This window comes from Panthera pardus, unplaced genomic scaffold (genome assembly GCF_024362965.1).
Source record: "Panthera pardus isolate Hobbes unplaced genomic scaffold, ASM2436296v1 HiC_scaffold_20, whole genome shotgun sequence".
NCBI lineage: Eukaryota > Metazoa > Chordata > Mammalia > Carnivora > Felidae > Panthera > Panthera pardus.
Genome location: NW_026526766.1, coordinates 93,263,105 through 93,282,943, shown reverse-complemented (window position 1 = coordinate 93,282,943; position 19,839 = coordinate 93,263,105). Strand labels below are relative to the sequence as shown.

The 19,839-nt window shown below is 60.3% G+C and overlaps 3 protein-coding genes across 10 annotated transcripts in view; 2 read left to right on the top strand and 1 right to left on the bottom strand.

The window, feature by feature from the left end:
- Positions 1 to 2,432: 2,432 nt before the first annotated feature.
- Positions 2,433 to 14,940, top strand: ENTPD8 (ectonucleoside triphosphate diphosphohydrolase 8). Of its 7 annotated transcripts, none has more exons than XM_019438391.2 (10): positions 2,433 to 2,513; positions 4,511 to 4,668; positions 4,755 to 4,872; positions 5,751 to 5,901; positions 6,044 to 6,203; positions 6,299 to 6,529; positions 6,619 to 6,882; positions 7,128 to 7,238; positions 7,384 to 7,518; positions 7,602 to 8,319. In XM_019438391.2, exons 2-10 carry the CDS (start codon positions 4,543 to 4,545, stop codon positions 7,791 to 7,793), a joined length of 1,488 nt encoding a protein of 495 aa, XP_019293936.1. In that variant the 5' UTR covers positions 2,433 to 2,513; positions 4,511 to 4,542; the 3' UTR covers positions 7,794 to 8,319. The 7 variants fall into 7 exon arrangements, 6 of the variants coding, with proteins under 6 accessions (XP_019293936.1, XP_053764583.1, XP_019293935.1 ...); XR_002076925.2 differs by lacking the exon at positions 2,433 to 2,513 and adding an exon at positions 2,520 to 2,828 and having other exon boundaries at positions 4,286 to 4,668; positions 6,624 to 6,882; positions 7,602 to 7,714; XM_053908608.1 differs by lacking the exons at positions 2,433 to 2,513; positions 7,602 to 8,319 and adding exons at positions 2,520 to 2,828; positions 14,761 to 14,940 and having other exon boundaries at positions 4,286 to 4,668.
- On the bottom strand, positions 8,278 to 19,738 carry NOXA1 (NADPH oxidase activator 1). Of its 2 annotated transcripts, XM_053908610.1 has the most exons (14): positions 19,266 to 19,738; positions 15,996 to 16,078; positions 14,921 to 15,029; positions 13,138 to 13,272; positions 12,782 to 12,889; positions 11,777 to 11,836; positions 11,456 to 11,499; positions 10,824 to 10,956; positions 9,713 to 9,752; positions 9,459 to 9,517; positions 9,064 to 9,218; positions 8,795 to 8,909; positions 8,564 to 8,678; positions 8,278 to 8,475 (listed from the first exon to the last, which is right to left on the bottom strand). In XM_053908610.1, exons 1-14 carry the CDS (start codon positions 19,440 to 19,442, stop codon positions 8,387 to 8,389), a joined length of 1,422 nt encoding a protein of 473 aa, XP_053764585.1. In that variant the 5' UTR covers positions 19,443 to 19,738; the 3' UTR covers positions 8,278 to 8,386. The 2 variants fall into 2 exon arrangements, with proteins under 2 accessions (XP_053764585.1, XP_053764586.1); XM_053908611.1 differs by lacking the exon at positions 11,777 to 11,836.
- The window catches only part of EXD3 (exonuclease 3'-5' domain containing 3), an 80,764-nt gene continuing 79,622 nt past the window's right edge, over positions 18,698 to 19,839 (top strand). Inside the window, exon 1 of the mRNA XM_053908604.1 lies at positions 18,698 to 18,812. The gene's annotated coding sequence lies outside the window, so the exon portion shown is untranslated. The remainder of the gene's footprint in view (positions 18,813 to 19,839) is intronic.

Genomic DNA, 19,839 nt, shown 5'->3' with positions numbered 1-19,839 from the left:
GAGGTCGTGACCTGAGCCAAAGTCAGACTCTTAACCGACTGAGCCATGCAGGCACCCCTTGAAACAATATTTATAATAGCCAAGTTACTTAGACAAAACCTAAGTGTCCATCAGTGGATGAATGGATATAGAAAATATGGGATGTATGCGAGTTGTATATAATGGAATATCACTCAGCCATCAAAAAGAATGAAATCTTGGGGCACCTCGTGGCGCAGTCAATTAAGCGTCGACTCTTGGTCTTAGGTCATGATCTTGTAGTTTGTGAGTTCGAGCCCTGGATGGGGCTCTATGCTGACGGGTGAAGCCTGCTTGGGATTCTGTCTCTCCTTCTCTCTCTGCCCCTCCCCCACTTGTTCTCTCTCTCTCTCTCTCTCTCTGTCTCTCTCTGTCAAAATAAATAAATAAACTTTAAAAATTTTTAAAAAGAATGAAATCTTGCATTTGGAACAACATGGATGGATGTCGGGGGGATTCTGCTCAGTGAAACGAGGTAGATGGAGTGTGACAAAAACCATGTGACCCCTTACATATGGGACCCACCCAGCACCACAAAGCCAAACTCATGGATACAGAGAACAGAATAGTGGTTGCAAGAGATGGGGGTAGAGAGCAGGAGACATGGGTAAAGTGTTTGGCTTGGTTTTGTTTAAAGAAATGGAATTTAAAAAGCCCACAGATACTGGGGCGCCGGGATGGCTCAGTTGCTTGAGCGTCCAACTTCAGCTCAGGTCATGATCTCACAGTTCGTGGGTTCGAGCCCCACATCAGGCTCTGTGCTGACAGCTCGGAGTCTGGAACCTGCTTCAGATTCCGTGTCTCCCTCTCTCTCTGCCCCTAACCCACTCGCATTCTGTCTCTGTCTCTCTCAAAAATAAATAAACATAAATAAATAAATAAATAAATAAATAAATAAATAAAAAGCCCATAGGTACTAGATCATTGTTCTGAAAACTGGAAAATTCAGACAAAAGAAAAATTTTAAAAGATGTAAATTCTAAATAAATAGAAGAGAAATTGTGCTCGTGGGTTGAAAGACTCAAACTTGTAAAGATGTCAGAAACACAGAGGAGCTACAGCGATAGTTAAAAAGAAGAAGAAAATGGGAGGGGGGGCTCCTCACACATGGCACTGAGACCCCCTGCGGACTGTAGCGGCCAGCACAGGAGTGGGGGCATGGGGACACAGGACAGCCCCAGAAACAAGCGTAGCTATTCGTACAAAGGTGAACAAGGGTTCATACAGAAAGGATGGTCCTTTCCCCAGATGTGTCTGGAGTGATCAGTTGTCCACAGGAAGGCCGTGGTCCTCAGCCTAAGCGGCACATCTTACACAAAGTTTAAGTGGACCGGGGCTCTAAACACCCATCATGAAACTATAAGGCCTTTAGGAAAAAGAAATCTTGAAGATCTGGTAGATGAGAAGTCCCCAGTAATGACGTGCAAGGTGCCACCCCCGGAGAACACACCGATAAACTGGATTGCATCAGGAATTCAAAATGTTGCTCTGTGAAATACACTATTAAGAAAACGAAAAGACGACCCACCCACAGACGGGGAGAAAAAAACTTGCAAACCGCATCCGTGACAAAGACAGAGGGGTAGATGGAGAATATATAAAGAACTCTTTAAACTTAACAGGAAGAGATCAAACAATTCCGTTTCAAAATGGGCAAAAGACATGACACCATCAGAGAGGATATATGTGTGCAAATCCGTGCGTGGAAAGGTGTTCAGCATCACAGCCAGGGTGCATGCATCAGATTGGCTACAATAAAACATTGGCTCCAAATGCTGGCGGGAAGGCGGGGTGCAAAGAACCTGGACCTGGCTCTGGAAACAGGCAATTTGGAACTAAGTGAGGCGTGACTCAGCCACAGGCTCAGCAGCGGTCTCCTGGGTGAGACTCAGGCACCGGGATCCGTGGCAGCTCTTCACCAGAGTGGAAACTCCCCGGATGCCTCATGCCTTCCACGGGGGCAGGCCACGCAAACTGCAGCCTGTCTATGCAGACTGACTCAGGCACAGAGCAGGGACCTCAGAGCCCATGGTGGCTGCTGGGCCTCAGGCCTCACACCTATCCCTGTGGCCAGGAGACAGAACTGTGACAGGAGCCAGTTGGTGGGGCTGGGCTGGGCTGGGGCCAGGGCGTGACCCCGGAGGGGCAGAGGAGGGGTGCCTGGTGAGTCCGACTGTGGCGGTGCTCCCGTGAGCCCACACGTGTGCACAAAAGTGGGGTAATGTTATTGTATGCTTGAAATCACCAAAAACATTGCTAAGAAGCTGAATTTCCCTCCTCCCTGGACCACAAGCTAGCCGGGCCTCTGGCCTTTGCTCTGGTCAAGCCCTGGGTCACCTGACTGACCTGCCCTTAGCCTGAGCGGAGGCACTGGGCCTCCCACTGGGGGAAGGTGAGGTTAGAGGGCAAAGTCTGAGCACCTCCAGGGAGGGGTGGGGGCCCACCTGGGTGGTCACCAAATGCGGCAGGTGGGGCAGGAGAACTCTAGGCAGCAGGTGAGGGTATAACCCTGGGTGATGTGGGGGGGGAATTGGTGTGTGGAGTGCGACCCTAAGTAGTGGGGGATTAACCCCCAGCAGGGGCTGAGTTCAACCCCACGGAGCCTCTGTTGGCCAGTCTGTGATCTGGGGGTGGGTGGCACCAGCCCCCAGTGGCCAGAGTTCGCAGCTCTGTCACCTGCCTGGTGAGGTCCAAGCAGAGGTGGGCGGCGACTAGCTGAGGGAAAGGGAGAGGCGGGACCGCACCCAGCAGGTGCCTGAGGGACAGCAGCCGGCTTCCTCCTTGCGGCAGCCAGCTCTCCAACAGTCCAGGTGAGGGGGCTGTACTGGGCTGGGGGTGCTGTCTGGGTCTGGGGGGGCTATCCTAGTCTAGGGGGTGCCATTCTGGTCTGGGGAGAGCTGTCCCGGTCTGAGGAGGGCTGTTCCGGTTGTGGGGGGCAACCAGTCCTGAGGGAGGGTGTTCTGACTGTGGGGGAGTCTGCCCATCCTCTTTGCCCACTCATTGGGGACTCAAGCTGAGGAGTCTCAGATTGCTGTATCCCTTGGAGGTGAGATATGAGGTGGGGTCCCAGTGTCCCTGGGTCCTGCCTGTCACCTGTTTGTGTGATGTGGCCTGTGACCCAGGTTCTGGTGTGGGGACACAGGCTGGGTTCCCTCTGGGCCTCACCAACCCCGAACCCCCATCTTCCCACCTTCAAATGGGTCCCTAATCCACACAGCCTGTCCCACGCCGCGGGGGGGGGGGGGGGTGGCTGGAGCCCCAAGACAATGGCATCATCACCCCTGCCTGTCACTGCATTTGAAATAAGCACATGAGGGATGTTTACGCTTTTGTGAGACACAGTGTGATACAAAATCACAGGAATCTCTGGGCCTGGGAGGCCCCAGACAGCTGTCTCCTTTGGACGGAGGCACCAGCGGGGGCGAGGCTCCCGGCAGTCCTGTGTGTATGGCCCGGCTTGGGGACGCTTGGGGCCCGGGGAGGGTCCTGCAGGGGCCAAGGCCACTGAGCTGGGCACCTCGGCCCTGTGCAAACTGCACTCCAGCCTCAGCCTCGGCCAGCTGCCCGGGGCGGGGTGTGGAGCCAACTGCAGAGCTTCCAGATCAGATGAGAGAAGGCAGCGGTTGGTTTTCGAATAGAAACCAACGTCTTTGTTCGGAACTCCCTGATCTCAAGTTCCTTTCAAGAAAATGTGCTCCTCGGGGCCCTACCGACCTCACTCATTAGGGCACAAGGGAGGCTGCTTGGGAGCAGTTATATGTCTAGCTGGTCCCCTGGCCTCACCTGGTTCAGGGCTGACCTCAGGGCTCCCAGAGTGAAGATCCTACCCTGGGGGAGGCCTGGGGAGAGGGCTGCAGAGAGGAGGGGGGGGGGCAGGGTCCTGGGTCCCCCAAGGTCAGTCTGGAGCTGACCTTCAGAACTGGGGCTCCTCCCAGGAGGGTGGGGAGAGTGAGGGCACCTGGGGGGCTCAGTTGATCAAGCGTCTGACTCTTGATTTTAGCTCAGGTCATGATCCCAGGGCCGTAGGATCTCGAGCCCCAAGTTGGGCTCCACACTGAGCATGGAGCCTGTTTGGGATTCTCTCTCTCTCTCTCTCTCTCTCTCTCTCTCTCTCTCTGCCCCCCTCGCTCTCTGCCCCCCCTCTCTGCCCCCCTCGCTCTCTCTCTGCCCCCCTCGCTCTCGCTCTGTCTCTCTCTCTCTCTCTGCCCCCCTCTTTCTCTCTCTCTGCCCCCCTCTCTCACTCTCTCTCTCTCTGTCTGAAAAGAAGAAGAAAGAAAGGGGCTCTTCTGGACCCCATCAGCACTGTGTGTCCCAGGCTGGACCCTGGCTCCACAGCACTCCTGGGCAGGCCCGGCTCCTGTGGTGTGGTCTTCCGCTCTGCCCACTGACTGAGCTCAGACATGCTGAGCCCCAGGGAGGACAGGGTGGCTCTCCAGGGCAGCAGTGTCTGCGGCAAGGGGCGTCCGGTGCCCACTGCTGCCCACACCCGCAGGTGCCAGCCCAGCCCTGCCCTGCCCTGCCCTGATGGGGCTGACCTGGAAGCCACGGGTTCTCACGGCACTGCTCGGGGCGGCAGTGGCCTCAGGCCTCACCACGCTCATTCTCATCCTGGTGGAGGCCACTGATGTCCTCCTGCCCACAGACACCAAGGTAGGCCCCCAGACCCCGAGCAGTGGGGAGGTTGGGCTGGGCTGGGCGCTGGCCCCACGCCCTCCTGACCTTGTTGTCACTCTCAGTTTGGGATTGTGTTTGACGCGGGGTCCTCCCATACGTCCCTCTTTGTGTACCGGTGGCCGGCAGACAAGGAGAACGACACGGGCGTGGTCAGCCAGGCCCTGGTCTGCCAGGCGAAAGGTCAGTGGGCAGCTCTGGGGACAGCGGGCGGGTGCGCACGGCTGTCGGCTGCTGTCTGGGAGGGATTCCCGGCGAGGCGGAGGGTTGGGAGGCGGTACAGGCTGGAGCCAGCTGAGCCACATTTACATCCTTTAGCAAATCAGCAGATGAACCTACAGGAAAAGTGGCTCAGAGAGGTTGAGTGAATTACCCAAGTGGCACAGATGGTCAGTGTGGAACTGGACCAGAACCTACATGTGCCTGCAAAGAAGTGGTACAGGGCCTGCCCGGTCCTTCCTGCCTCTTCCAGCTTCTGGAGGCTCCTGGGCTGTGGCCACATCGTTCCAACCTCTCCCCCCAACCTCACGTGGCCTTCCTCCTCATGTGCCTTGACCTTCCCTCTCCTCTCCCTTAGAAGGAAATGGGTCATCAGGGGTTGCCTGGGTGGCTCAGTCGGGTAAGCGTCCGACTTCAGCTCAGGCCACGATCTCCCGGTTCGTGAGTTCAAGCCCTGCGTCGGGCTCTGTGCTGACAGCTCAGAGCCTGGAGCCTGATTCGGTGTCTCCCTCTCTCTGTCCCTCCCCTGCCTCTGCTCTGTCTCTCTCTCTCTCAAAAAATAAAACGTTAAAATTTTTTTTTTAAATTAGAGGATACGGGTCATCGGATTTAGGGCCCACCCAGGGAATCCAGAATGATCCCATCTTAAAACCCTTAACTTAATTACATCTGCAAAGATCCCTTTTCCAAATAAAATCCCACTCAAAGATCTCAGTGGTTAGGACATGGGCATACCTTTTGGGGGCGGTGGGGGGCGGAGACACTGTTCAACTCCCCACAGGCCCTTCCGGCCCAGCCCAGCCTTCAGGCCTGGAACCTCGGCCTGGGGTGCTGTGTTTCAGGGCCTGGAATCTCCTCCTACGCCTCCAATCCTGCACAAGCCGGTGAGAGCCTGCAGGGCTGCCTGGAGGAAGCGCTGGCGCTGATCCCAGAGGCACAGCAGCGGAAGACGCCCATGTTCCTGGGGGCCACGGCTGGCATGAGGCTACTCAGGTGAGCCGGGCTGACTTGGGGCCTGTGGCACATCCGTGAGGAACAGCTCCGAGAGCCGTGGTGTCAATGCCTTGGGCAAGCGGGCGGAGTGGAGTGGGTGTGGGTCTCCTGCCAGCTCGGGCTGCTGGTCTTTTCTGTCCAGCCAGAAGAATAGCTCTCAGGCAAGAGACATCTTCGAGGCGGTCACCCAGGTCCTGGGCAAGTCCCCCCTGGACTTCTGGGGTGCTGAGCTTCTGGCCGGGCAGGACGAGGGTGCTTTAGGTTGGATCACCATTAACTACGTCCTGGGCATGCTGGTCAAGGTGCTGTGTGCTGCCCGAGGGTGGGGGTTGGATGACCAGGGGCGGTGGGTCAATGCGGCTGGTCCCAGGACTCAGTGCCCCTTGTCTGTGCTCAGTACTCCTTCTCTGGAGAATGGATCCAGCCTCTGGAGGGGACACTGGTGGGCGCCCTGGACATGGGTGGAGCCTCCACCCAGATCACCTTTGTGCCTGGAGGCCCCATACTGGACAAGAGCACCCAGACCACCTTCCGCCTCTACGGATCTGAGCACAGTGTCTACACCCACAGCTACCTCTGTTTCGGGCGGGACCAGATGCTGAGCAGGCTTCTGGCACAGCTGGTGCAGGTCGGCTGGGCCACAGAGGAGGGGGAGGCGAGCTGGGGCGGCCTGTGGCCCTGGGCTGGGCTCAAGGCCACCTCCCTGCCCTCCCGCAGAGCAGCTCCGGCCCCCTGGTCCGCCACCCATGCTACCACAGCGGCTACTGGGCCACGCTGTCCCCGGCCGCCCTCTACGAGTCCCCCTGTGTGCACACAGCAGCCCCTCCAGAGCTGGCCGGGAACCTCACTGTGGAAGGGACAGGGAACCCCGGGGCTTGTATCTCAGCCATCCGGGGCCTCTTCAACTTCTCCAGCTGCCAGGGCCGAGGACACTGTGCCTTCAATGGGGTCTACCAGCCCCCTGTGCGGGGCCAGTTCTATGTGAGCTCCCTACCCCGTCCTCCCCAGGGTCTCAGCCTCCTTCCACGGCCCCGGTCCCAGGGGTCTGACCCCAGGTGGGCCCAGGATGAGCCCTGCACAGGCGGGCTCTTGGGAACTCTGGGGCCCCGCATGGGGGCAGGTGGGGACTTTGCCTGGTTTGTCCAGGGCTCCTCTGACCCGGGCCCACCGGGCATCACCCAGTGCCCAGGGAAGACACACAGCTCATCACCCCCCTCCGCCCCCAGGCCTTCTCCAACTTCTACTACACCTTCCACTTCCTGAATCTCACCTCCAAGCAGCCACTGGCCACCGTCAACGCCACCATCTGGGAGTTCTGCCAGAGGCCCTGGAAGCAGGTGGGTGGATCCCAGGGCCGCCCTGGGTCTCCGAGCTGCAGCTGTCGCAGGCACAGACCTCAGCAGGCCGGGACTTGGTGGGACCCTGTCCCTGGAAGGCTGGGAGCGGGGACACCAACTGGCTCCTCACCTCCCGGGCCCCCAGGTGGAGGCCAGCTCGCCCGGGCAGGACCGCTGGCTTCGTGACTACTGTACCTCGGGGCTGTATATTCTCACGCTGCTGCTTGAGGGCTACGGGTTCAGTGAGGAGACTTGGCCTGGCATCGAGTTCCGCAAGCAGGTGACCACCTGGCCCAGGACGAGGGTGGGTCAGGGGCTCCAGGGCAGCCACCCACGGCACTGAGCAGCCCATGTGTCCCACAGGCTGGTGGCACGGAGATGGGCTGGACGCTGGGCTACATGCTGAACCTGACCAGGATGATCCCGGCCGAGGTGCCTGCCCAGTGGCGGGCACAGAGCTATGGCATCTGGGCGGCCGGGGTCGTCTTTGCCGTGCTGACTCTCACGGTTACTCTGGGGGCTGTGGCAGGCCAGCTCCTCTGGCCCCAGGGCTAAGCTGGGCGGCCGCCTGATGGTGGAAGGCACGGGCTCAGCTCCCACGGTCTGAGCTGGTCAGAGCCTCCCTGATCTCCTGACCCCTGCCGGGTCCCCTTGTCCCGTGGGCTCTGGCCCCACGGTCAGATGGCCCCCGTGGATGCAGGAGATATTGTGGCCTCCCCAGGGCGGCAGGTGATAAATGCCAGGCCACAGGGGCCCCTGCAGCATTCCAAGGCTCTGTGACCTTCAGTGTTAGCGGGACGTGGGGCCCGGTCAAGCCCGGACGTGGGAGTGACTGCTGAAGAAGGGGTCGGCTCCCTGGGAGAGGCTGGCAGGGCTTCAGGAGGTTGGCGGAGGGGCCCGGCCCGAACGGGGGTATCACTCAGCCTGAGGGGAGGTATCCAGGCTCCTAGGCTTCTCTGGGAGCAGCCCCATCCCCCATCCTCAAAGCCTCCATCGGGCCCTCACAGTGGACAAGCCAAGAACACAGACCACACCTCAGTGGGGGGAAGATTCCTTTATTAAAACTGTTCTTGCCACGGGACTTCCTAGGGCCGATTTCCTCACTGGGCTTGGGGTATGTGGGACTCCAGGTGGGGGTGTTGGGCTCCTCACATGTACTGTCCAGCTGGGACCACGAAGCACTTGGGGAAAATGCCGATGCGGCCATCACAGTGGCCCTCCAACCAGGCCGGGTCCACTGCACGCGAGGGGATGTCAGTGTTCCTTAGGGCACATCAGATAGTATCTGCTCACAGAAACCCCTTTGGCCCCAGCGCCCCACTGACCTTCACACAGGACGTCCACGATGTCCCCTGGCTGTAAGTCCAGGTCCTCAGGCCCCTGGGCAGAGTAGCTGTGCCGGGCCACCACCCGGTAGAGGACAGGCCGGCCGCCAGCTCCCTGTGGCAGGGGAGGGCTCCAGGGTGGGCCGGCTGCAGAAGGGCCCCAGGGCCTCCCCCGCCCCGCACGCACCGGGACCCACACCGGGACCCACACCGGGCTCTCCTGGGGCTCACCCGGCACTGGAGCCGCAGGACCCCAGGGCTGGCCGCCTTGTCCCGCCAGGCCCTCTGTAGCACCTCCTCCCTAGCAAGGGGGACCCAGCGCCCCTCGTTGCTGGGGTCTTGGTAACTGCAGAGAAACCCCTCCAAGTGAGCGGGGGGTGGGGGTGGGGGGGGTTCTCTGCCAGGGCACAGATGTACCAGCCCCTCTTCCAACCCCTGCCCTGGGGCTTCTGCCCTGGGCCAGGCTCAGAGACCTCAGGTCCCACCTCTGACTGGCTCACCTGAGCTGCCCCTGCTGGGCCTGGTGGGGGAGGGCCTGGCTCAGCAGGGTCCGCAGGCTGGACAGGTCAGCTCCTCTTGGGACCTTCAGGGCCAGTGTGAAGGCACACTGCACTATGAGGGTCACCAAGGACTCAGGGTCCCCCACGGCCACTCCCTGGGACAAGGCAGAAAGGCAGTGGTCAGCCTGTAAAGCCCCAAATCTCCATGCACAAGGCCCAACTGGGGTGGCCTTCGAGCTGGGGCTGAGGGTGGGGACAAAGACGGTGGCAGGGGGCTGGGGCTACAGGCCTGTAAGTTGCTCATCAGCTGGGGTCCCCAGGGCCATTTGAAGGGATGGGGCCTAGCCTCAGGGCCCCAAATACCAGAAGAGTGGGGGTGACACCAAGGCTCTTACCCCAGCATGAGAGGGGTCTTCAGAAGGGCCGGGGTCTGGCTCCCCTGCCACCCGCAGCCCTGTGGAGGTTAACAGAGCAGGTTCTCAGGTGGAATATTTTGGAGCAGAGGACCTGCCTGGACCACTCGCCCACTGGGAAGCACAGGTAGCCAATCTCCTCCTTAGGGCACAAAGAGGCTGCTCCCCACACCCCCAGATGCCTGCCCCCTTCCCCCAGTATCCCTGCCCACCGCCTGCAGCTCAGGAGCCCTTACCTGGAGGAACCTGTTTGCCAGCTTGTTCCACACTGGGCCTCTGCAGGGAAAGCCACAGGCTTGGAGCAGGGGCCAGGGATGGGGGCCCTGCGGGTGGGGCAGTGTCCCCGGCTTGTGGAAGCAGGCCCAGCACAGGCCCAGCGGTGAGGCGTACGGCCTGTGAACCAGCTGACCACCAGCAAGCCAGAAATGCAACCCGTGCTGGGGTGTGTTCGGGGCAGGCACCGGGTCCCCACGGTCCTAGCGACCACAGACAGGCTGCCTCACGTCAGTGCGGATGAAGCTGTCATCCCGGGTGGTCCCAGGCGGAGCCTGAGGACCCAGGCCAGGGACCAGCTGGACCTCACCCTATGCTGGATGTGCTGCAGGGGCAGCAGGGCACCCCAGAGAGGCCCCGGGGTCCAGGCCATCCTGACTCTGACTTCAGGTGAGGGTCTGGAAGTTCATTGGTAAAGGAAGCATTTGGACTTCAGCGTATTTACCAGCTGGTTAACGCACTTCAGAAGCTATTCGCTATTGTGCCAGGAGGGTCGAGGGCCTAAAACCCCTAAGTACCATGAACTTAGTAAATGCAGCTTTAACCGCATGCAGGAAGTTAATAAAGCACAGCTGTGACAGAGCATAACCGCTAAGGGCACAGGTCCGTTCAACTTGAGTTAGCTGAGCACCAGGGAAAAGAAAGGGAAGTGACCGCATATTCCCTCATGAAGTCCTTTGATAAAATGCCTGTTCAGTTCAACCGCCTGCTCTGTGCGTGGAGGCCCCTCTCCTGGTGCTGGTGTGGGAGGGGGTCAGCCACGCCCCTCCTGGCTGCACCTGCCTGGGAGAAGCCGGTGTCCAGGAAGGAGGGCTGGGGTGCCAAGGGCCACGGCTGGATGGCACGAGACCCAAGACCCAGATGCACAGGCTGCAGGCCAGGCCCCCCAAGGCCTACGGCCGGGTGAGGACGGCCATCAGCAGGCCCCCCCGACCCCGGTGTCTGGCTCCGGCCCTGTCTCTGACCCGACAGAGAAAGCCAAGGCTCTGTCCCCCAGCAGGGCACGAGGTCACCCGCCCCAGACCCGCAGAGCGCCCGGCTGTGGCTGCTGTTCCCCATCTCGGGGTCACCCACCTGTTCATCGGAGAGGACGGGCGCATGGTGGTCAGCCTGCCCTGCCTGCCCGGGGCCGACCTGTGTCTCTGTCTCGGGGGGCCTCCTGGGACCACGGGCGGTGCGGGTTTTCCAGGCCCCGGTGACTGCAGCCCTAGGGGTAGGGGGGGACCCCTGACCTCAGGACTTCCTCCCGGACGGCCTGAGGAGGGCCTGGAGTGTGGAGATGAGGGCTAGGTCCGAGCAGGGCCCCAGGGCGTGGGGCTGGCTCTACGTCGCGCAACCTTGAGCACCAGCCCCTCTCCTGAGTGGGGACAGCCCCATCTGTGAGGCTCCAGTCTGGCAATGCCGGAAGCGTAATCACGCCAGGCTGCAGTCCCGCCAGCACCCTCCCTGGGCACCTTGGCTCTGAGCTTTTGCGCTGCTTGGAGTCATCATGACCGCAGTCTCAACTCCCCTCTGGTGCCCGCCAGGGCCAGAGTGACGGCTCTATGAGAGGGGGACACCCCTCCCCTGGCACCAGGGGCTCCGGCCACATCCACTCTGGGAAGGGGGTGTGACAGTCCTGGCCCCTGGCCAGGTCTGCATGGGGGCTCCGGCCTCAGGCCTCACACCAGGGCCTCTGCCCCAACAGGAGGGACGCTCCTTCCTACCGTGGGGCGGCTCCAGGCCTGGCTCTGCCATTTGCACCCTGAACCTGTGGGCACAGAATGCCATCCTCTCTCAGGATGCAGACCCCGGTGGGTGAGTTCGGGGTGGGGAGGCCTAGCAATGCTCTTCCCCACCCCCCCAAGCAAGACTGCGTGATTTTTATAGACTCTCGCACAGAATAGGCCTGCTAGTCCCGATTCCAGATCAGAGGAACACTGGGGACGGTCCAGAGCATTTTCCTCCCGTAACAGTAAAAAGGTGCGAAGGGCTCAGGCCTGCAAACTGACAGAGAAAGCCGGGCTGGCTGGCAGGCCACCACCCACCTGGGGCTGCTGAGGCTGGATGTCCTCCTGCCGGTCGGCAGGGAAGGCAGAGGATACCACCTGGTAAGGGACAGCAGGGGGACAGCAGGGGGACAGCCGGGTCAGCAGGCACCAGCCCCAACCCCCAGGGGGCTCTGTGACGTTGGCTCCCAGCCCTTGCCACCCACTGCACCCCCCTGAGTCTCCCATCTGCTGGGCAGGGGCCTGACCCAAGCTGCCAGACCGCCACCATGGGGGCTGGGAAGGTAGGAAGAATACGTCTGATAAAGGAAGACATCTGTGCTGAGAGTTTCAACTTATTTTGAGTACAATTTTTGAAATATTTTTGTTTCTTAGAGGTCTTATACTGTGATAAGTGGACTCTAAACTGATCAACGCAGCTCAGAACCGCCTGGCCCCCACCAGCAGATGTTTGCGAACATGAGGTGTCTGTGGCAGGTGACCTCGCCAGCACTTTTAACACGGTCACATGCAGCACGCTGGCCCTTGGTGACCTCGGGGGTGCCGGGGCTAACCCAAGGGCCACCAGCTTGAAGTCAATGTGAATTTTCCTTTGTGCGCACAGGAGTCATTTCCCTGTGTTCCCCAGTGTTCTGTGATTCTGGTGGTGCTGCCCGGCCCTGGCCAAGGGGTAGGCATGAAGTGGCCCGGGCCAGCCTACCTCGGGCCTCCCTGAGATCTCACTGTCCGGGGCAGAGATGCAGGCAGACAGAGCCAAGGAGATTCTGAGGCCAGAAAAGCATGGCTGAAGTGGAGGCAGGCGGGGGGGAGCCTCGGGGATCCCCGTCAAAAGGCATGAGCTCCCTCCTCTGCAGCCAACTTCTGGTGGCCTCTGTGTCCTGGTTCCAAGAGCCCGGGATCTGTAAACTCCACCTGGAGACACTGCTTCTGACCTAGGAAGCTCCCGTATGTCTGCAGCTTGGGGGCGGCCGGTCCCTCCCCAGCTTGCTGGCTGCTGCTGGCTCCTGAGCACCGGGGCTGGGAAGCGAGACGCTGCCCCCTTACCTTGGCCTTGCCCAGGAAATCCACGGGTTCCAGGAGCTCCAGGTGCCACCTGTGGGGCCGGAAGACCTCACCCCTGGGGCCCTGCCGAGGCTGCAGGTGCACCTGTCTCTGGAGGGGGTCCGGCCAACGCAGACCTGAGCATCTGACCAGGGCGGTGGTCTCAGGGGGCCCCTCCACCCACTTGTCACAGACTACGGGAAGTCCTTCCCCAGCCCCCGCACCTGGGCACACGGGCTGCCTCCCTCTAGAAAGTCTTGGGGGGCCTGTATAGATATGAGCCCTGCACAGTGGGCTATGGGACCAACAACCCCAAGGGGTGGGGACGACCTGCTTTCCTCCCTGCCCTCCCCCCTCACCTGCACTTGGTCCAGGGCAGTGCACAGGTGGTCTCGGGCCCCTTCTGACCCCTTGGAGAGGGCTTCCTCTAGGCTGCGGGTGGCCTCAGCCCAGAGACCCAGGCGGCACTGTGCGGCCCCCAAGTTGAAGAGCACCTGGGAGCCAGGGGACAGCCCACTCCCTCCCTTAGTCCCCTTCGCCTTTGGGTCTCAACCCCCCCCCCCCCGCCCCCCCCGCCTTGCCCCGCCTTTGCCCCAGATTCTACCCCGGGGCGTGCCCCCAGTCCCACCCCCGACATTTCTCCTGGCCTCGCCCTCAGTGCCACTATGTAGCTCCAGCTCCAGTCTCATGGTCCCCTCCCAGGTCTCACTCCTAGATCAGACCTTCTGGCCCGGATTCCGGACCTCCCCGCCCTTCCCCCCCACCCCCTCCCGTTCAGGCCTTGGCTCCCAGTGCCACCCCCAGCCCCTCTCCTGGCCTCACCTCCAGTTCCCCTCCGGCGCCTCTCCCGGCCCCACCCCAGCCCCTCCCCTGGCCCCACCCCCGGCCCCACCCCCGCCCCTCCCCTGGCTCCACCCCCGGCCCCCTGCCCGTCCCCCAGCCCGTCCCCCACCCCCTCCCCCGGACCCACTCCCAGCCCCTCCGCTGACCCCGCCCCACCCCAGCCCCTCCCACAACCCCACCCCCGGCCCGAGCCACAACAGCGAGGGCTCTTCTGGCCCAGGAGCCTGGCTCAGGGCGAGGCAGCCGGTCCGTGGCGGCGCCGGTGCGGGGCTCTGCCGGGCAGGCCTCACTCTCCAGACCCCCCCATCCGGAGCGGTTCATCGCTCTGGCGCTTCTCTGCTCCAAAAATCAGGGGCGGATTTCTGGAAGCGGGAAGCATCCTCTCTGCCTGCCTCACCCCCATTCTGCATCTGGCCAAACCCCTTTTGCGGCCCCTTCGTCTGTGTGCTGTCCTGTCAGTGCATGAGTCTGGGGTGCCGTCCAAGGAACCCATTTCTCTGTCCTGTCCCCGTCCCCACCCCCGTGTCACAAGACGTTTAACAGACAGTTTGGGTTGGGTTAAGGCTGCCGCGGCCGGACGTACCGAGGGCAGAAGCAAAGTCGCCTGGTGCTCCTGGGACCCGACCTCCCCACTGAGCCCCTGCTGCTGCCACCGAGGCAGCAAGTGCCACCCAACTTGGCCCAACGTCAAGAGAAATCAACACACTCCCTCCGCGCGGCCCTCTGTCCCCGTGGCCTGCCAGGTGACACCACACCCCCAGAGCCAGCTGGCCGCCCTCTGGAGACTCCTGTTACAAGGCCAGGTGGGGGTCACTGCCAGGCCATTCCTCCCCGCGCCCCCCCACCGCCCTGCACTGTTCAGTGCCCTGGGCCAGGGGACCCCACCTGGAGGGGCTTTCCCACGACTTGTTTCTTGCAACACCGCTTGTTGGGAGAAGGCTGCAAGGCAGCCAGTTTCCGGGAGCACTACGGTGTCCTCTCCACTCCCCTCCCTTGGTGTCAGCCACAGAGAGCCAAGCTGTGCTGCTTCCTGACCCCACCTGCCTTTCACCTGTCTGCTCTCTGCCCCTCCCCTGCCCTTCTCCTGGGCAAAGCACTCCTGGTGGCCTCTAACTTCTTCTACCCTCCGGCTTCCTCAGGATGAAAGAGTGGCCAGAGGGAGCCTCGGTCAACACGGCCCCACCTGTGACAGTGAGAAGAGGATGGAACCCAGAGGACGGGGCCTGAAGGACCACCCGGGCCACCCGCAGACAGCACCCCCAGAGCCCCAGCAGGCCACACTTCCCGGTGCAAGCTCACCTCCCAGGCATGCAGCTTGAACCGCAGGCCCAGCTGTGTATAGTCGATGGCGGTGTTGTCCCTCAGCTGTGCCAGGGCCAGACGGAAGTCACACAGGGCCTCCTGGAACCTGTGGGCAGTGGGGGAGCCAGCAGCGAGGGGGACCTCAGTGGCTGCAGGGAAAGGGGCCAAGCCCTGCCCCAGCCTCCCCACCACCCCAGCTCCAGGGACACCTGCTAGGGGGCAGTGGTGGTCACCCAGGCCTCAGCACATGGTGGGCCCTCGAGTCCCAACACACGGGTCATGGACAGACTGGCTGTGAGGGGCATGGGGGCACCACATCCGGGGTGTGAGGTGATGCCAGCTCGGATCCAGTCCTGATTCCTGGGGACCTCACTCACTCTGCTGCCTAGAGCCTCTGTCTGTACCCCAGACCCTCTTCCACATTTCCCTCCTGCTTCATAGGACCCCCAACCCTGTGGGCCTCCTGCCGCAGAGACCGGCTGGACACTCCTTGGCCTCCACTAGAATCCCCATCTCCTCCAAGGAGGCTCCTGGACCCATGAGAGGAGGAGGTTGTCCCCAGAGCCTGCCTGCCCTGGCATGGGGCCTGCCTGCCGTGAGGCTTGTCCCGGGGCTAGGTGGGGTAGGGGGAAGCCAGGCCTGTCCTGCAGAAGGTTTCCTCCTCTGGGAAGGACCACAGTGCAAAGAGCCCAGGTGAGCATTGAGGACCCGAACCCCCTCCCTGCCCTGGGACACACCATTCCTGCAGCCCTGTTCGAAGTTTCCTCATCTGCAGAATGGGTGTAATCCCGCCATCCCTGCTGCAGCAAAGATGTGGCGAGGAACAAAGGAAGAAGTGCCCGTGAAAGCGCCCTGTGAACCTCAGCACAGAGACAGGGCTCACCGTGTGGCTGTTCCCTGCGTGCCCCTCCAGCGTGACCACAGTGTCCTCTTCCAGGCTTCCCTGAAGCTATGGAGGAGGGGGTGGGCAAGAGAAGGTGCCCCATGGGGAGAGAGGAGGCGGGGAGCACAAGAATGGACTTTGCAGAGACAAAGGGCCCTCAGAGAAGAAACGAGACACCTCTGTGCTCACCTCTCCAGCTGGAAGCTGGCCACTCCTCGCTGGAAGAAGCCCACAGCCATGCAAGTGTCCTTGGTCACTGCTTGGTCAAATGCCTGAGGACAGAAACGCCCACAGATCACCAAGGTCTGCAATTCCATCACCCCTGTGTCACAGATACAGCCCAGACAGATGACCAGTGACGGGGGGCCAAGGAATTTCACGGGGCCCCACAACAGCCTGCATGCAGGGCATCACCATTCAGTTTCCCTCAGTGGCACGACCTAAACCAGCCTGAGCTCCCGAGGTGCAGAGAACACAGTCACAGTCCAGTCTGTTTACCGTAATGACAAGGGGGTACAAAAAAAGGAAACACTGTGGCACATTAATGATGGTTACCTCTGGGGGATGCAGTTATGCAAGATTTTTGTCTTTTTAAAATCCTATGTGGGGAGTGGCGCCTGGGTGCCTCAGTCGGTCAAGCGTCCGACTTCGGCTCAGGTCATGATCTCACGGTTCGTGAGTTCAGGCCCCGTGTCGGGCTCTGTGCTGACAGCTCAGAGCCCGGAGCCTGCTTCGGATTCTGTGTCTCCCTCTCTCTGACCCTCCCCCGTCCATGCTCTGTCTTTCTCTGTCTCAAAAATAAACATTAAAAAAAAACTTAAGGGGCGCCTGGGTGGCTCAGTCGGTTAAGCGGCCGACTTCAGCTCAGGTCATGATCTCGCAGTCCGTGAGTTCGAGCCCCGCGTGGGGCTCTGTGCTGAGAGCTCAGAGCCTGGAGCCTGTTTCCGATTCTGTGTCTCCCTCTCTCTGACCCTCCCCCGTTCATGCTCTGTCTCTCTCTGTCTCAAAAATAAATAAACGTTAAAAAAATAAAAATAAAAAAAAAACTTAAATCCTATGTGGGAAATAAACTTCAGAATTCCCTGAGCCTGCAGGATGGGTTAACAAGGCGTGAAAAACTAGAAAGCCACAGGATGTTCGCACCCAAGTTTGGGTAAAGGAGATTAGGCAAAGGGCGACAAAGGTCCCAGTATAGGACAAAGGCACAGGAAGAGGGACTCTCAGGATGAAAACATCCAAGGTGAGGTGAACAACATTAGGTATCCAGGGCGGAAAAGCCCCCCAACTTAGTTTAATAGCAGAAAGCTGCTTTCACAGGAAGGAAGGACCAAATTAGGTAAACAGGTAAATAGGGCTATAGACGCTGCGGGTGAAGTTGCCCAGGGCAGAGCTAATTAGCAAAAGAAAGGTGCCTTGTTGACCCAGAGGTAGCCTGCTCAGTCTTTCTGGTCCCCTAGGCCAGTTTCGGTAGTAAACAAGTCAAGTCTGCTGTAAACAACCTTTCGCTAGGAGCCAGGATTTTGTTTTGTGTTAACCCAAACCCCTAACCCCGAATGTCTTCAAGACCCCCTTTCCCTCACGTCCACGAGTTAATGTTCGCAGTTTCATTGTCCCTTTGTGCACGTCCATCGCCATGTTGGTAAGCCTTCTGATCCTAATAAAAATGGAGCAAGAACCCTTACTCGGGGCTCTTGTCCTCTCCCGGACATTAGTCGTCTCCCGCTTTGAATCCTGGGTCTGCTTTCTTGCTGGACAAGAACTCCAGACCCAGAGTCCATGACAACCCTATTTCTGATAGTTCTCATGAAAGGACACACTCCTTATCTATTAGAATCAGAAAGAACAAAAGTTTTAGTGTGTGTGTAAAGCACAGCTCTTCCCTACACCTCACTCAGAAATGATGTTGTCTGTTCCTAACAAGGACAGTGGCTCTCAGTTAGACACAGGCAATCCGTCGGAGGGGCTTCATGCTCTTACAATCTGGCCAAATGGGGGGCTTGTGCAGCCCTGGGTTTGACCCAAGGTTGAAGGGATGCACGGAGGCCCTGATGCGGGGGGCGCTCAGTGCCAGAGAAGTCCATTTGTTTGCCACCCTGCCAGGAACAGCAACCAAATCAGGCTCGCATAGGTTCCTATCGACAGACCACAGTCCTCTCTACACCTTCCTCACCCGCCCTGCTCCCCAGAGACACTTGTATTCATCGCAGCAATTCCGTCTGCTTTCAAAAATCTCCACGTTTCCAATTAATGTGCTCATGCTTTAATTACTTAATTTTATTGTCTTTCCACAGTCCTCCCTCTCCTATTGGGTAGAGGATTTAATACCATATTCTTCTGCTCACCACCTCTGGCCCCTCTGTCTGGCTAAATCAGTTTATAAGTAAGTGATAACTGGATTGCCCTCACATCTACCATTCGCTGTTGAACTACCTGCTGTCAGCGATTGTGTTCCCGTTTTTAGGTAACATTTTAAAACTGAAATTGTTCCTGAGAATTGTAGATTTGTATGCAGATGCAAGGAATGACAGAGGAGATCCCTTGTAAGATTTGCCCAGTTCTACCCGCCCCCCCCCCCCAACTCCCGTGGTGAATTTTTGCAAGATATTGACATGGGCACTCTCCTACAATACCTAATTCTCTTTTCATTTGTGTCATTTTCCAGGTAACTGTCACTGATGGTCTCCACAGCTGTAGGATCCTGTTTCTTTTTACTGGGGAGATTTGGGGACCAGAACAATGAGCAGAGTGCTGCTGGATTTTTGCGGAACATGAATCACTTTAAAGAACACAAAGCATTTAAAAGGCGGCGAGTGGCTCGGTGCTGCCCCCTCCGCAGAGGCAGGTATGTGTGTGTGCCCGTGTGCACTTTTGAGTCTTGGTTCTGTTTTGGGGGACAGATTGGGAAACAGAAGTACTCAGATCAGACGAGACAGACCTCATCTCCTTGCCATTGCCACAGGCATCTGATGAAGTCCCCTGCTCTAAGCTCTACACCTCGGGAAGCAGGTAAGTCCCCTCCAAGCAAGATCCAGCCTCGAGCCTACTTCCGGATATGTTAGACCGTGAGCACCTGAACCACTAGCAAGAGCCCCGGCCTTTCTCCTTGACTGGGGAGTGTGGCACGTGGTCATCACCTAGTGGAGGTGGTGAGGGAGCCCAGCGCCTCCATCATGGCCCAGACTCGGTTCTGGTGGGATCCCCCGATCACACAGTTCCCACCTGCTTCAGGTGTTCATTGAGGCGGAACCCTGGGGGGACATCCCCAGGTGACTATCAGGAAGAAGGGCGGGGGGTGGGGGGGGACCCCGGGCTCATCCCTGTAGCTGGGTCTTTATCGCACCGCTCCTTGACCCGGAGCAAGGTAAGTAAGGTTCCCCAGGGCCAGAGAACAGCCTCCCCAAGAGGTGGGGTCTCCGCGACCAACCCTGGGGGCGCCCGGCTGTCAGGCCCCCGGCTCACCCGCAGCGCGGCCTCCGGGTCCCCGGCCAACAGGTGCACGCAGCCCACGTTGAAGCACATCCTGGCGGACGGCTCCGGGTCGCCCGAGAAGAGGCGCAGGGCACAGTCCCAGTCCCCGCGCGCTACCGCCTGCGCGCCCCGGTCCCATTCCCGCAGCAGGTCCCCGAGAGAGGGCATGGCGGCGTGGACACCCGCGGGACCGTGCGGCGGAAGTCCGCGCTTCCGGGCGGGAGCGCGGCGGGCGCGGCCGGCGGCGGCGGTGGGGGTCCCGCGAGGGGTCCGGCGGGACGACTGCGGGCCGAGGGCCGCGAGGCAGGGCCTTCAGGGTCGGGAGACTAGCGTGGGGAAGTGGGGCCCCCACTCCGAGGCCGGCAGGGTATCCGGGCGGGACGCGGCGCTGGGAGCGCGCGGAGTCCACGAGCCGCGGGTGCGCCACGCCTCCTGCTGCCCAGAGCGCCCTCTCGCGGCAGAGCGGCCCCGCCCCTCCCCACGGCCCCGCCCCCGTAGGGACCGCCCCTCTGCATCCGGCCCCGCCTCCCGCTTATGCCGCGCCCCTCCGGACTTCCGTCCGGAG

Excerpts from the sequence above, each read along its gene's own strand:
- NOXA1 (XM_053908610.1), bottom strand. The coding sequence starts at position 19,442 with ATGCCCTCTCTCGGGGACCTGCTGCGGGAATGGGACCGGGGCGCGCAG. Across the intron at positions 9,219-9,458 it reads AAGACCCCTCTCATGCTGGG|GGAGTGGCCGTGGGGGACCC; the intron begins GTAAGAGCCTTG and ends GCCTTGTCCCAG. Across the intron at positions 8,476-8,563 it reads CGTGGACGTCCTGTGTGAAG|TGGACCCGGCCTGGTTGGAG; the intron begins GTCAGTGGGGCG and ends CCTCGCGTGCAG.
- ENTPD8 (XM_019438391.2), top strand. The coding sequence starts at position 4,543 with ATGGGGCTGACCTGGAAGCCACGGGTTCTCACGGCACTGCTCGGGGCG. Across the intron at positions 5,902-6,043 it reads GCTGGCATGAGGCTACTCAG|CCAGAAGAATAGCTCTCAGG; the intron begins GTGAGCCGGGCT and ends TTTTCTGTCCAG. Across the intron at positions 6,883-7,127 it reads CTGTGCGGGGCCAGTTCTAT|GCCTTCTCCAACTTCTACTA; the intron begins GTGAGCTCCCTA and ends CTCCGCCCCCAG.